Source organism: Sesamum indicum, linkage group LG11, assembly GCF_000512975.1.
Source record: "Sesamum indicum cultivar Zhongzhi No. 13 linkage group LG11, S_indicum_v1.0, whole genome shotgun sequence".
Classification (NCBI taxonomy): Eukaryota; Viridiplantae; Streptophyta; class Magnoliopsida; order Lamiales; family Pedaliaceae; genus Sesamum; species Sesamum indicum.
This window is the reverse complement of record NC_026155.1, coordinates 15223470-15237735: the sequence shown is the minus strand read 5'-3', so window position 1 is coordinate 15237735 and position 14266 is coordinate 15223470. Positions and strand designations below refer to the sequence as shown.

At 38.6% G+C, this 14266-nt stretch overlaps 3 protein-coding genes across 3 annotated transcripts; 1 reads left to right on the top strand and 2 right to left on the bottom strand.

Annotated features, from left to right (window-relative positions):
* Positions 2117-3382, top strand: LOC105174655 (expansin-A4-like). Its single transcript, XM_011096828.2, has 3 exons — positions 2117-2357; positions 2437-2749; positions 3000-3382. Exons 1-3 carry the CDS (start codon positions 2183-2185, stop codon positions 3301-3303), a joined length of 792 nt encoding a protein of 263 aa, XP_011095130.1. The 5' UTR covers positions 2117-2182; the 3' UTR covers positions 3304-3382.
* LOC105174654 (MACPF domain-containing protein CAD1) lies at positions 4132-8725 on the bottom strand. Its single transcript, XM_011096827.2, has 7 exons — positions 7842-8725; positions 6764-7002; positions 6496-6691; positions 6249-6332; positions 5619-5802; positions 5338-5501; positions 4132-4972 (listed from the first exon to the last, which is right to left on the bottom strand). The coding sequence occupies exons 1-7, from the start codon at positions 8097-8099 to the stop codon at positions 4343-4345; spliced, it is 1755 nt and encodes a 584-aa protein (XP_011095129.1). The 5' UTR covers positions 8100-8725; the 3' UTR covers positions 4132-4342.
* On the bottom strand, positions 9340-14154 carry LOC105174653 (serine/threonine-protein kinase HT1). The gene is made up of 6 exons (XM_011096826.2): positions 13247-14154; positions 12506-12638; positions 12101-12296; positions 11611-11735; positions 11188-11346; positions 9340-9934 (listed from the first exon to the last, which is right to left on the bottom strand). Exons 1-6 carry the CDS (start codon positions 13453-13455, stop codon positions 9647-9649), a joined length of 1110 nt encoding a protein of 369 aa, XP_011095128.1. The 5' UTR covers positions 13456-14154; the 3' UTR covers positions 9340-9646.

The following is a 14266-nucleotide window of genomic DNA, read 5'->3' as shown; positions in this document are numbered from 1 at the left end:
TAGTTTCTTTCTGAGGTCTTTAACGACTAAGTTTCATAGGCCATGTTAGGTCTGGGCTAGCTAATAATCCTTATTACTTTGTTAATCACATTATTATATATATGATGGTAATGGTAATAATTTAGTGCTGCATCATCAGCTGCTTCCTTCCTTCAATTCCTATATGACTACTACTCTCTTCCACATCATATTATTACTCTAACTCTCATCATAATCTCAATTAAAGCTGCATATATATTACATTAATCACACACATTATACAGCTGGGAGTGGGAGTGGGAGTGGGAGTGGGAGGGAGGTACAATTAGTCGTCCGTCCTGTGACACAAAGGAACAACAAGTTATAGGTGTGAAGTTGAAATTGTTGAATCGACTAAATCCACAAGTAGCAGCTAGCCTGGCTGCCCACCCACCTTTCATTAAATGTGACCAAGTTGTCAGTTGTCATGCATTATTTGACGTTTTTCACTCTTAAAAGTCGTTTGCCTTATATTTCTAATTATATAATTTTATTATGTACCGAGTGAAATTGTTAGGTAAGGAGCATTTAATTTACATGTGGTCCTGTCCTGAATCCTGAATCCTGATCAGAAGAATTCATTAAGGCAAACCCGAAAAAGAATACTTGGGTTCTGAAAATGTAGGTTGTTGTGGGGGGTGTAGCCCAGTTCCAATGAAATTCCAAATACATCCACACCAATTTGAGGCCCGACCCAAATCCGCCCTCCTATGCTTTTCGATTCTTCAACAAATAACTTGAAAAACACTAGTATGGTAGTGCCCATTACCCACTGCCCAGCTCTCTTATTGTATATGGGGCATGCAGGAGAAGCACTTGTATTCTCTATATATGCATAAAATCAAAATTATTAGTAAGCTTAAAAGGTCACACCAACTTATATAAGTCCTGTTCCTGTATTAATTAAGGTTTAAAGAACATTAAAAATCCATGCCATGCATGTTGAAGTGAAAAGGTATTAAGTAAAAGTAAAAGGAGAATTATCTAATTAACAGGGTGGGTAGCCTAAACAGTGATGAGTGGTAATTAAATCGCAAAGGGGTTATAATTTTGAGTAATAATAATGCTCCGCTGCTGCTGCATCTGCATGCATAGTAATGTAATCAATTTGTGAAAGCAATAACCACGTGGCAATAAAGGATGGCAACCACCGGATTAATGGAACCTTAAAATCTGGTTTTAATAATGCATTAATGAATTGGTGAGATTGATTCACAATTCTTGACTCTTTTTTCAAACTCAACTGAAGCAACAGCAGGAAATGGTGGTGGTTTAAGGGATGTACGTGCCCCAAAAACTAAGTAGCCCCTAGCTCTAAGGTACAGTATGTTGGTTGATATAATTAATTATAAGCTTTCATTAACAAACATATATACATATATGGTGCAGATGAGTCGGCAGTCGACAGTGGTGTCGGTACTAATTGTACTATAAGGTTTACAATTATAATATTATGATTTCTCACAAATAAAAACGCAAACTACAACTTTATACATACACATGAAATATCTTAAAAGTACAACTGGGGCTGGGGACTCTTTCTTCTCCCTTTTAGTCTTTAATTAGTGACAAAATTAAAAAGAAAACCCCACGTCAGAGGAGGAAAAAGCGGCATTAATTTGGGGGACAGGAGAGAGGTGAAGGAGAAGACGACAGCTACAAGGAGTGGTAGATACGGTAGGCTACGCCATGCCACCTAATATATCTAAATCCACATGTGAACAATGGCCGTCCAAGAAATACACCCCCTCACTAATCACTCTTACTCTTTTTTCTTCTACTACTTGTATCAATCACCCCTTCTCCCTCCCTTATTTCATGTGATTGCTCTTATAGATACCTACCAACAATACACACACACACACACACAGCGAGAGATGAGGAGGGCGAGGGTCCCTCATCCATCAAAATATTCATGTGCAATCCCTTGTTCTTTTTCTTCAATTTTGGGCACCCTCTCTTGATTTATCAGAGAAAATTATAAGCTACCAATATATATCTAATATAATTATGTGAAGAGGGTTAGCTAGGGTCCCACACTCACCCACCCTACCCTAACTCCTCAACCTTTTATATATAGCAACCAATTCCACTCCAACACATCTATACATACATATATGTAGAGAGAGTACGTACCTGGTACCTCCCATTGCATTACACTAAAATGCCCATCATACTCCAATATATCCCAATATCTACTACTCTTTTCTTCTTCTTCCTCTTCTCCTTTCACCAGATTCATGGATACGGTGGTGGTGGGCGAGTACTCTCACATGGATCAGGCTGGCAAACTGCCCATGCTACATTTTATGGAGGCTCCGATGCTGCTGGCACAATGGGTACCCTACAATTCGGTTCTTTCGTCACCACCACTATCACACATTACATAATATAACTACTGTTTTATTAATAACGCAGGAGGTGCGTGTGGATACGGAAATTTGTACAGCCAGGGCTATGGTACAACCACTGCTGCCCTAAGTACTGCACTGTTCAACAATGGGTTGAGCTGTGGGGCCTGCTATGAAATGAGGTGCAATGATGACCCTAAGTGGTGTCTTTCCGCCACCATAACTGTCACCGCCACCAACTTCTGCCCTCCAAACTACGCCCTCGCCAGTGACAATGGCGGCTGGTGTAATCCCCCTCGGCAGCACTTTGATTTGGCGGAGCCTGCCTTTCTTAAAATCGCGCAGTATCGTGCTGGCATCGTTCCTGTCGTCTATAGAAGGTAGTTAAACTATATTCATTGCCTGATCAGCCCCTGAATGAGTGGTATTGTAAAGCAATTATTATATAGTTATTATACACCAGCTTAACATCACATTCTAACAGCTGTACTACGTACGTATCTAGCCTACTTCATTATGTTCATCATCAGCATGCATGCATCCATCTTCGGAATTTGGTTATTTTTATCTGGATCCTACGTAGCCCATTAATGTATACTAATAAAGAAAGTGAGTGTACAAATTGTGCAGAGTTCCATGCGTGAAGAAAGGAGGAATGAGGTTCACGATCAACGGCCATTCCTACTTCAACTTGGTGTTGATAACAAATGTTGGAGGGGCAGGTGACGTGCATGATGCGTGGATTAAGGGCTCCCGCACCGGATGGCGGCCCATGGCCAGGAACTGGGGTCAAAATTGGCAAAGCAATTCTTATCTCGACGGTCAAGCTCTCTCATTCCGGGTCACGGCCAGCGATGGCCGCACCCTAACCGCCAACGACGTCGTCCCCCGGGGATGGCACTTCGGACAAACCTTTGAGGGCCCACAATTCTAATTGCAAAATAACCAAGCAAGCAAGCGCATATGTATGTAGTATTGTCTTCGACCTATTGCAATGAATATACATATATATATGTGCCCTAATTTGCTCTTCTGTTTTTGAAAAGAATAAGGAGCAAATTAAACACACGCATATATGTATATATATATATGAATATGAAGCAGCCACAAGACCATTTACGTAATATCACATACATAAGTTGTAATTTACAAAGATGGATGTTGCATGTTGTACGTACATACATCATATATATATATGTAGTCCTTTTATAATTCGTTTAAATAAATCGCGTATATGTATATATATTATCTTTCTCCTTTATACCAAAAAGATGCACAATTGTTAATTTAAATTAATTCTCCAGGGGAAAAACAAAGATGGCATGATGAGCAGGACGGTCTTTGATTTGTATATATGTGATCATCAAGTAACAAAACAAGATAATTAATTATTATATTTCATGAAATACAGCATGTATATACATATAGTTCATGTTATGATTTACTTTAAATTTTTCATTTATAAGGAATAAATAATTATATGTTATTTTTTTAATTTAGAATAATTATATGTTATTTAAAACATATAAATATATGAGACACCAAATTATTCAGGCAAAGCCTAATAGTACATATATAAATATATATTTATTTTTGGTGAAGCTATAATTAATGGGTAGGAAAGATTATTATGTTGGTGCTGGGTGTACATAATTGAATTGAAAATGGTATTGGTAGGGTTAGGTGGGAAGAGGCTTATGCCTGGCCTTGTCAATGAATTGATTAAATAATTGCAGATGGAGACTATCCAATATTGTTGCAATTGAGAGAGAGAGAGAGACAGGTGTGCCCCGTGTAGTTATTCCAAAGAATATGGAGACAAGTTATATGCATCCAAACCAACAATCCATTCTTACCCCCCTCCCAGACAAAATACATCCTGTTCATCAAATTCCATATGCCCCCCCCCCATCAACAACAAATACATTCTACACCAACATCATCAAAACCACTACAAATCTCAAACTTCCAACTCAGTAATTAAGCAATGAGTACTTCACTCTCACTACAATTCTCCCTTTCTCTACCCCCAGCTTCCCACCTGTCACCAACCAATGACCCGGTGGATTTTCTGGCCCCTTGCTCATTTCAGACATGTCGACAAATTTCGCCAACTTGTTGCCCGCATAATCCTCCCCCGAACTTGAACTTGACTCATCATGGCTGTTCCCTATCGAATTCCCTTTCTTGGGCTTTTCATTCGGAGCATGGTCCCATAATGATCTCCTAATCGTGCATCCTGGAAGTCTCGAGTATAAGAGCTTCATATGCAGGACGTTTCTTGAGCCGAAATCCCACACTCCTAGCTGAGCCCCCGTCACTATGTAAACACCAGTGAGATCACCAATGAACGTTTCTGGGTTCTCGATTGGTGCAGTGCTCACGTGGGAAAACTTTTTCCACTTCACCGGCTCAAACCATCTGCTGTCCTGTTCTTCTGGACCCTGCCATTTTGGAGCACCTATAGCGACATGCGTGTCCCAGTATGGCTGGAGGATCTTGGGAAGAGATGCCAAATGTTGAAGATGGATACACAGCCGATTCTGTTTAGATCCTTCAAGACATAGTCGCATGCCAGTCACAGGCTTCCGTCCAACTGAAATCTGCATTCATGCTCAGCTAAGTAACTAGTATAAAATATATCCAAAAGACAACTTTGATAAAATAAATTTTAAATCATATCCAAAATAGCTACATCGATTAAGTCTTGGTACTCCAGGACAAAAGAACATGAATTGTCATGCAATCTTATACTTAGTATAGTGCCAGCAAAAAACTGCATGAATAAATATATGGTTCAACCCAAAAGAAGGTTACATATACATTCTACACAGACAACAGATACTGAAAATTCCACTTCACTGCTTTTTCATTAGATCATCAAATGAAACACATTGCCTAATATTAATAATAATTGCAGTCTGTCAGTATGTACGTGCCCTTATATCATCACTAGATGAGCACTTACTTGCTCTTGGCTGACGTATAGTTTTTGACCCATCATGCTGAATTGTAATGATGGGCAAACAGGTTCTTTTCTTTGTTGTCCAGGAAACCTGTCCTGTATAGGTGCCCATATCCGAGGCACCTGAAATTCTAGGAAATATCTTAGTTCTTCAATCTGAGGCTTATCTGCGCAGATAACCCAAAATATGATTTCAGTAACTATTGGATTAAAACCCCCCCATTCCATCATTTTCATATTCCTGATACAAGTGGAAGAACAATCTGAAGGAAAAGATGCCATACACTCTAGGTAGAGAGCAATGGCACGTGCCAAATGCTCCTTTCCCCTAACTCCATCAAGGAGTTCTGTTATCGGAAAGAATGACATCTCAATGACATCTGGAGAAGATCGCACTGTTCTTGCCCATTGAGTGTGGCTCTGTTCCAGATCATCCCCTCCTCTTCTTCTGAATATGACGGTAACATCCTGCACATCAGAAATAATCAGATAAAATCATGGTGAAAATTAATGGAATTATTCACCTAATAGTCACGAAATTGAGTGTACTATAAACCAATCCATCGAGAATGCTAAATATAATCTCCTCATCTTACGATAATACCAGAAATTTATAGGCCAAAAACAGATTGGAAAAACAATCAATAAAACTTTCAAGTTATGATTTCGGAAACAATGTAGCAGAACCTGCACCAAACTAATTGGCATACCAAACACAAGCTGCAGCTAGTTGTCAATTAATCATCATTATCAATGTTCAAAGTTCCACGAGCTCAAGCTCTTTGCAGAAAAATGTAGTTATTTCGCCATAAAAATTCCATTCAATAGGAGGGAGAGGGAGCAAGTGGGAAAAGTAAGAAATGAAATATACAAAACCATCAGTCTTGTTTTGGGGAGATAATGGACTAACATACTTCTTTGCCACTCCCAGAGAGGTAAGGTGCGCCAGCTGGTTGCGGGTATATCCCTTGGCTGTTAAACAAGGATGGATCGCTGCCCTGGAAAATTCCAATAGGGAGAGAGAAAAAGAGTTCAGACACAACAAATGACATGTTAGTACCGTCACAAAACTGGTTTGCTTAAAAGATGGAAGAAAAGCTGGACCAGGAAACATGGAGAAAAAGTTGAAGAAATGACAAGGAAGAACGCAAGGAAACTAACCTTATCCTTGTATTTTAATAGGCCTGAACTCGTAAGGCTTTCTGGACTGGAAAACCTTTGGTTTCCAATATCTTGAACATAATTCTTGATTTCCATGATAGAGAGAGGTGACAAGAGGTGTTGTTTCACATAGATTACATCTTTCCCGCCAATAGTTACAGATGTAATAACATGCGTACCAAAGTTTTCAATGAAGCTGTCAAGCATAAAACAATCAGATCGAGCTAAATATCCTGTATAAAAATATGTATATATTTCTAACTTCTACCTTGCTAAGGCTGGTGGGTCCCAGGACTTTGGAACTGCTCTCCGAACATTTTCACTTAAAACAATAGGTGAATTAACAAGCTGAATTTTAGCAAGTGGAATGAAAAAACCATCCATGCAAAGGGACTTTGTAGAAGCAGCATCTATATGCCTGGAACTGGTAAAGCTGAATGCAGCATTGAAGCTACCAAGTGGAGTATGTCCTGAGAGACTAGCCTTTTTGTTGAAATATTCCACCATCTGTATTCATGTTCCATGTAGATTGCATAAGAAACTCACAAACTATGAAGATATTGGCCTTGGTTCAGAGTGCTAGATGGAAAAGCAATTAACGAGAAAATGAATTAATGTAAGTTAACCAACGTCCCAAGTTGGGTTACTGAGTTCTGCTCTTGTCAGTGGAAATCTTTAAATTTTTATGCATCCAATAGATGGCAAAGGATGTGTTGGAAGAAGATTCATAGAGACATTTCAGTAACCCAAACTAGCCATTGTAAAATACGAATCTCTCCGTCCAGTTAAGGTGAACATTAGTGATAACAAGCATCCAGAAGAGCTCCAATGGCCCGTTATTTTTTCACAAGATCCCACTGTTCCATTCAGCTTTCTATTTCACGGTTAACTGAAAGGGAAGGGAAATATGCTCTTTAACTGAACCTAACCAATAACCTGTTGCTGCTCAAAAGGATATATTTAAATATTACCATATATCCACACTATTTTCAATTACCATAGTGTTGCCTTCAACATCCTGTCACTCCTGTATACACAAGAGAAACTGAAAATTGTGTGTGATCTAATACTCTTCTCTACCTCAACAAAGATGCACCCAATCTAGTGAGTTGCTATGACACCATTGCATTAACCATATCATTTACAAGACCACAATATTAAGATTGAGTGTTAGAACATTAAAACTCAAACAGATACTCAATAATAGTAAACAGAGCAGCAGGTTACTGTACTTGTAGCATCATACCCTAGGCAACAACTATGAGAAAATAGCAATGTCAACGTAGAAGTCTAAGAAAAGAATTTTCAACTAGTAAAACTTCAACCGTGTAGACTTAATAACATACCTCATTATAACTGCAAACACCAAAGCCATCACGACCACCTGCCTCCTGCGAATTCTTAATGTCCCTTGGAACATTAGGAACAACTAAGTTATCAGTCAAATATAAATCCCTGGTGTGCTCTTCATCAATATCCACAATTCTTGACCCTGCCACACCTTTACAATAAAGCAACCTAGTATCATAGTTGACATCAAAGCCCCTTCCCAACGCCTGCACTGAATTTATGGCTGTATGCAAAGCTGCCGCATTTTCTCCCATATCATCACATCCCCCCACCTTCCCAGAAGAGGGGAAAAACTATCAAATTCAGTATCACAGTGGAATCCGATATAAACCCAAGAAACCCAATTAAACCCAAACGAAAAGTAACACTCTGAACAATCAAGACCCGATTTTTTCTACTAGGAGAGAATTAACCTCAATTTCCTTGACAAGGGCCCAGATAAAGTTTTGGTTCAGCAAGACAGGACAAAGAAACCATATAATTTAACCATTGATTACAGCTTCAAACTTGTAGATCAGATAACCATCAAGCTCAATCTTCATACCAAGTCTTTCCCTCTCTCTAGGAGTAATGGCAAACGTACAAAAGAATTGGTGTTTCGAGGCTGACCAATGACAAATTACCAAGAAAGATTTGAGCCCAGAACGAAAAGGCGTCCACCTAAAGCGTAAGTTTTCCCCTAGATCTTGAATCTCCTCACCTCAGATTTTTCCAGGTTTTTCATTTGCTCCCGACGTATGAAAACAGAGAGAGAGAGAGAGAGAGAGAGAGAGGAGAGAGATTAGCATCTGTATCTAACAACGCCTAAAATTGATTCTCTCTACTGTACTGTGTCTCTCTGTGTACTCCTCCTCCTATCTGAACTATAGTTGCGGGTTGACTCTCCAGTCATTATTTTCTAATTTTACTTTGCATTTCTACTAACAAGTGCACACGTGGTCTCAGTAAGTATCTCAACCGTTTCCGCATTGGATGATATGTTGGGAACGGCTAGGATAGTGGCACGTGGGTTGACTTCGACTACGTCGATTACTGATTATATATGTCCGGTCCGGTCCGGTCCGGTTCGGTGGCTCATACTTAAATTTCTAATTGCTTTAAAACTACAAGTTGAACCTTTTTCCATCAGTAGGAGAATTTGTAACATCTCCTGATCGTGTTCTTGTTTCTTTAATCATTCATTAAGAAAAATATTCAGCCCCTATTTATTTTTGAAATACCCTAATTTTATTGTTTTATCAATCTTAACTAGGATGTAGATAGAAATTAAGGTAATATTTAGCGGTGTGGTTATATTGCAAGTCAAGAAATAAAAAATATTACTAGTGATAGGCAGTCAGCAAAGCAGAATCACATCAATCAAGAAAGTAATGTGAACTCAAAATGCTTTTCTCCTTGTTTGTTTAGAAAAAAGAGTGTGAACTGGGACCAGGCCGAAGGTTAAACACGTTGAATTGAATCACTCTGAAAGTCGGAACCAGCAAAAATATCCAATGAGCAAAATTATAAGCCGCTGTCAGAATCTTGATTGAGCAATCCAAGTTTACAGCAACAAAATTTTCATCCACTTCCAATTCAATTCGGACCAGTTTGAAAAATTCATGGAAGATAATAATGTTCCCTGCTGCAATTTTTAAGAGATTCTCCGGAACGGAGATATTGCTAAGTACATTGATCTACACAGGTTCTCCACCATGAGGTCCGACTGAATTGATTTCCCCGATGCAAACAAGTAAAACCTACTGCATCCGTTCCCCCCAAGCTGGCAACCCAAATACAACTTATCAAGTTTACCCTGTCGCTACGAGTTCAAGGCCTTCTTTGTAGCAAAAAGTTGGCGAAGGAAAGCAAATTTCCCTTTTGCTCGAGTAGAGAACTCGATAATGGCACCATTATTTGTCAATTCACCGTCAGAGGAATTGGTTTCTGGCAAAGATGGTGGAGTTGGTCTAAGTGTAAGGAGAAATTCATTAAGCATCCGAATGATCTGGCTGAAGCTGGGACGCATATTAGGATCTTCAACCCAGCATGATTGAATTATATAAGCAAGCTCAGGTGGAGTGTCCTCTGGAAGACTGGGCCTCTCTTGCTGCATTTTGCAAATTAAAACGAAATACTAATTTGTTATTTCATATGAATAACTTCAGTGCATTTTTCCAACTAAGAATAATGGCATAAACAGCTCCATATGCTACAGATGATCTCACTCAGATATGGGTAGCATCCCATGAGGAAACTGAATCTTATGGATAAAACATTCTCAAGACCAGATGATAGAAACATCATTTTTCACTAATAAGAGCTAGAGATACATGTCAGACAGGGAGCACACAACAGAACTAAAGGTACATCAAGCATATCAGTACAATAACTGAACCTCAGATGGGGAGCGGACAATAGAACCAAACGTGTATCAAGCATATCAATAGAATAACCGAACCAGAGACCCCAAAAAAGTTCCACATCAGACCTTTCGAAAACCATGAAAATTAAATGAATATTTAATACAGACAGCAATCCATGACATAAATTTAGACACTATTCATAACCTGGCACTTTAGTATAACACGATCCAAATCTACCCTCCCCCACAGTACTGGTCAATATATCTCCAAAATCAATGACACTAGTGCTGAAATATGCAATCATATGTGTCAAAATACTAGGTAGTAAACATGACTGTATTCATTTGCTTCGTAAATCCTTTACTATGATACAGATCAAGCTAGTTCATGATTTCATGTTCTCAAGTTTTCACCTCATTGCTCACCTTCAACTAAGATTATTAATACAATTTGCAACACTAGCAAGATACTTGAGCTCAACTCTTGTCATTGTTCTTTAGAAATCAAACTAACATCAAGCGTTTTAAGCTCATTAAGAAATTCAATTTAAGGTCATATGTATTTTATGGCTCGGCTTGATTCATTAACATATACTCTCATGCTGGCAATCTGGAAAACCTGAACTGACATGACATTGGGTTAGCAGCAACCTCTCCTATCTGTAAGAATTTCCCCCTAATTGGTGCAGCAAATTACTGAAATATGGATTCCTCAGGTAACATAAGTTTTACGTGAGTCACAGAACAAAGTTATAAAATTTTGGCTATACAATTGGGTTTTTGTATTAGCATACACAATTTCTGTTTTCATGAGTTCAGTTTCCATTCTAACGGGCTACATTTTAAGGACTGGCGTTGCTCTTACTCACTGTTTCAGTTCCTACCTCAAGATTATTAAGGTAAGGCATAGCTTCGTAACATTTTGGGTGCCATGGCCACATTCAAAAACAAAAACTGATATGTATGCTTTTAGTGAAAGGGTAAACTTATTTCTGCACCTTAAAAGCAGCAGCATAAGCAGCCTGCAAATTTGACATTCCCTCAAATGGCATACGATTCGTCAGTAATTCCCAGAGGACAATGCCAAAACTGTAAACATCAACTTTGTTATTGTAATGCTTCTTCTCCCCCTGACGAAGTGTCACAGTACTGTATAACTGCAGAGTCCCATCCAGTTTATTAGTCAGCAATTCATAAGCAGGTCCTGGAATAAATTTATGAACATAAAATACATCTCTAGAAAATCTATTCTTTCAATTCTCGACATTTCTGTTTGTGGTTCACCACTAAGGACTATTGCAATGAAAAGTGTGAGAAGGGAAGAGGCATAGAATAAGAGCGAGAATAACATTCATTTAGACAGAGGAAAATGAATTTGATAAAAAGTCTCTCATTGGCTACTCAAAATAAAGCATGCAAACCTCAGGTGCCATCCAGCGGTACGTCCCAGTTTCTGCAGTCATCATTTCAGTGACTGATTCTTCTCTCGCAAGACCAAAATCTGCAAGCTTCACAGACTTTTGATTCTCCGTAAGCAGCAAGTTGTCTGCACCATAGTTTTCATGTGTATGTCTTCTCAGATACAAGAACAAAAAGTCACAATTAAGCTATACAGAATTTGAAGAAAAATAGATACCACAAACAGCACACGTAATGGTCGTGTAGCAGAAGCATGGTATCTGGAACAATAGGTGACCAGTGACATTGTGTAGAATTGCAAATAAAATGAGAAACATGAGCTCAAAAAACAAGAATCTTAATCTTCATGATGTGTGATAAAGAGCCAACTTTGAATGACTATTTAGGAGAATACAAAGAATGCCTCTGGAGATAGAGGATAGAGAATGTATTGCTGTTAGCATGTTACAAATTACAGCAAAAATTCTTATAAAGCACAGAGCACCACAATACCAGGTTTTAGGTCTCTATGGATAATTCCATTTGCATGTAAACATTCCATGGCTCGAGCAATATCAAGAGCAAAATTTAATGCCACGTGCAGATCCAACTGCTTAGGACGGATGCTGCCTAGATACTTCCGAAGTGACATCCCAGGCAACAACTCAGTAACTATCACCATCAAAGGATCCTTGCAAGCTCCAATAAACTGCAGAAGGAATTTTGAATCGTGCCAAGTGAAACAAGATGCAGAGATCAGTGAATACAGTTTGTGACTTGCAGCTTGAAGAAAAATAAAGGTTCTTGCACTATCACTGCTTTCAAAGCATGTCAACATCAAGGTAACTACTCACATCCATAAGGAAAGCAGAGCACCGTAGTTAAGTGAAAACAACAGACTTCATCAGGCAGTCTCACCTTCACAAGGTTCTCATGCTTTACTCTAGACATCATTGTCACTTCCCGAACAAACCTACTCTCAAGGACACTTCTCTCTTCAGATGTATTCCCACAGTTAAGAACTTTAATGGCAACAATACGGTCACCATACCTGTAAAAAGAGGTGCATACACTCCAGTTAAATAATAGATAAGTTGGAAACCAAAGTAAATGAGTTAAGCATGCATGCACAAGAGGTGACATGATCAGCAATTGATAAAGTTTCCATCTGTACTCAAGGATAGAAGACTACCGGACATTTATGCAACAGAAATGTGCATCAAGAAATTTAACAAATGGAAAAGTACTGTGTTGTTATATAAAACCACAATAAGAGTGCTTCAGGAGAAATTGAATGAAATGAAAATATGCAAGAAATTTGAATTCAGATATGGCCAACCGCTGGGCAAAAAAGAGCACCATCTTGGGCCATAAGGTTTTGTATTATACAATTTTTCTTTTACTTTCACATCAGAGTATTATTGCACTTTGTCATGAAATTATATAATTATTGATAAGTAAAATAGGATGTGATTCACATAATCAAATCATTTGCGTGCCACATAAAACACATAGGCTTCAGCAAAAACGACAAGTAACCATTTTAAAATGCATAAAAGATTTCAAAATTTTGCATTTCTGGAAATTGACAAGTAGTTCATACAAAGATAGAATAAAACTTGAAAAAATATAATCACGAGAGAAGAATTACAGACGGACCTTCCTTGATAAACTTTTCCATGGGCTCCCTCACCAATTTTTGACCCAATAAAAAGGGATTTTGGGTCAACAAGCACTCTAGCATCAATGCATAAATCATCCTGGCCCGTGATTGATCCCTGGGATGAAACTCCTTCAACTGATATCCTAACCGGCTTCTCATACTTGCCTTCCTCCTTTTTTCCTCGGCTCTTACCACCAGAACTCATGGTTGCCCACCCCCACCCCCTAAATTATCCCAGAATGCCTCATCACAACCTCAATAAAGTAGTTTGAGAAGAAAAGCCATCCTCATTCAAATCTCAATTCAAGAAAACTTCAACACCGACGTCAAGTTAATAACTTAGCTCATGTCAAAATTCACCATGCACGATTCAAGTAAGTTGCATCCAACAATCGATTGAACAAACACCCAATACAACCCAATAAATTCGAGCCCCGATCACTGAAAATAACCCCCAAAAACGTCCCCAAGAAAAAAAACAATTTTCTCCCCCGCTAAAGAAAAGGTGTTTTGGTTTCTTAGGAAAAGAAATTGAAATTCGTAGGAAAATAGAGGTTGAAGGTGAAGCCAAGGTGGAAGTGAATGCTTAAATAAGAGCAAATAAAAAGAAAAAAGAAACCCTAAAGGAAAGCAAAGGGAAAAAGAGCTAAGAGAAGACTTACAGTAGCAGCCACTGTTGTATACACACACAAACATGCACACCAAATATGGGAATTACACAAAAGTAATCAAATGGAAAAATTATGTGAATTGTCTAGAAATCCCAAGAGACACAAAACTAATTTAGCTTGTAAATATATGGAAAGCATTTTGAAAATTTTGGATTTGGTCCTTTTTTATGGTTGTTGGGATGAAGATATTCTGCTGAGTATCTTTTGATGAGTCCTCAGGAGAGAGAGAGAGAGAGAGAGAAGAAACAAGGGGGAAATATTTGCAAGGAAAATGAAGTATACTGTACGATGTTGGTAGTAGCCAATGAGGAGGGAACGTGTGGGGAAGCCGGGTCCCATACATGA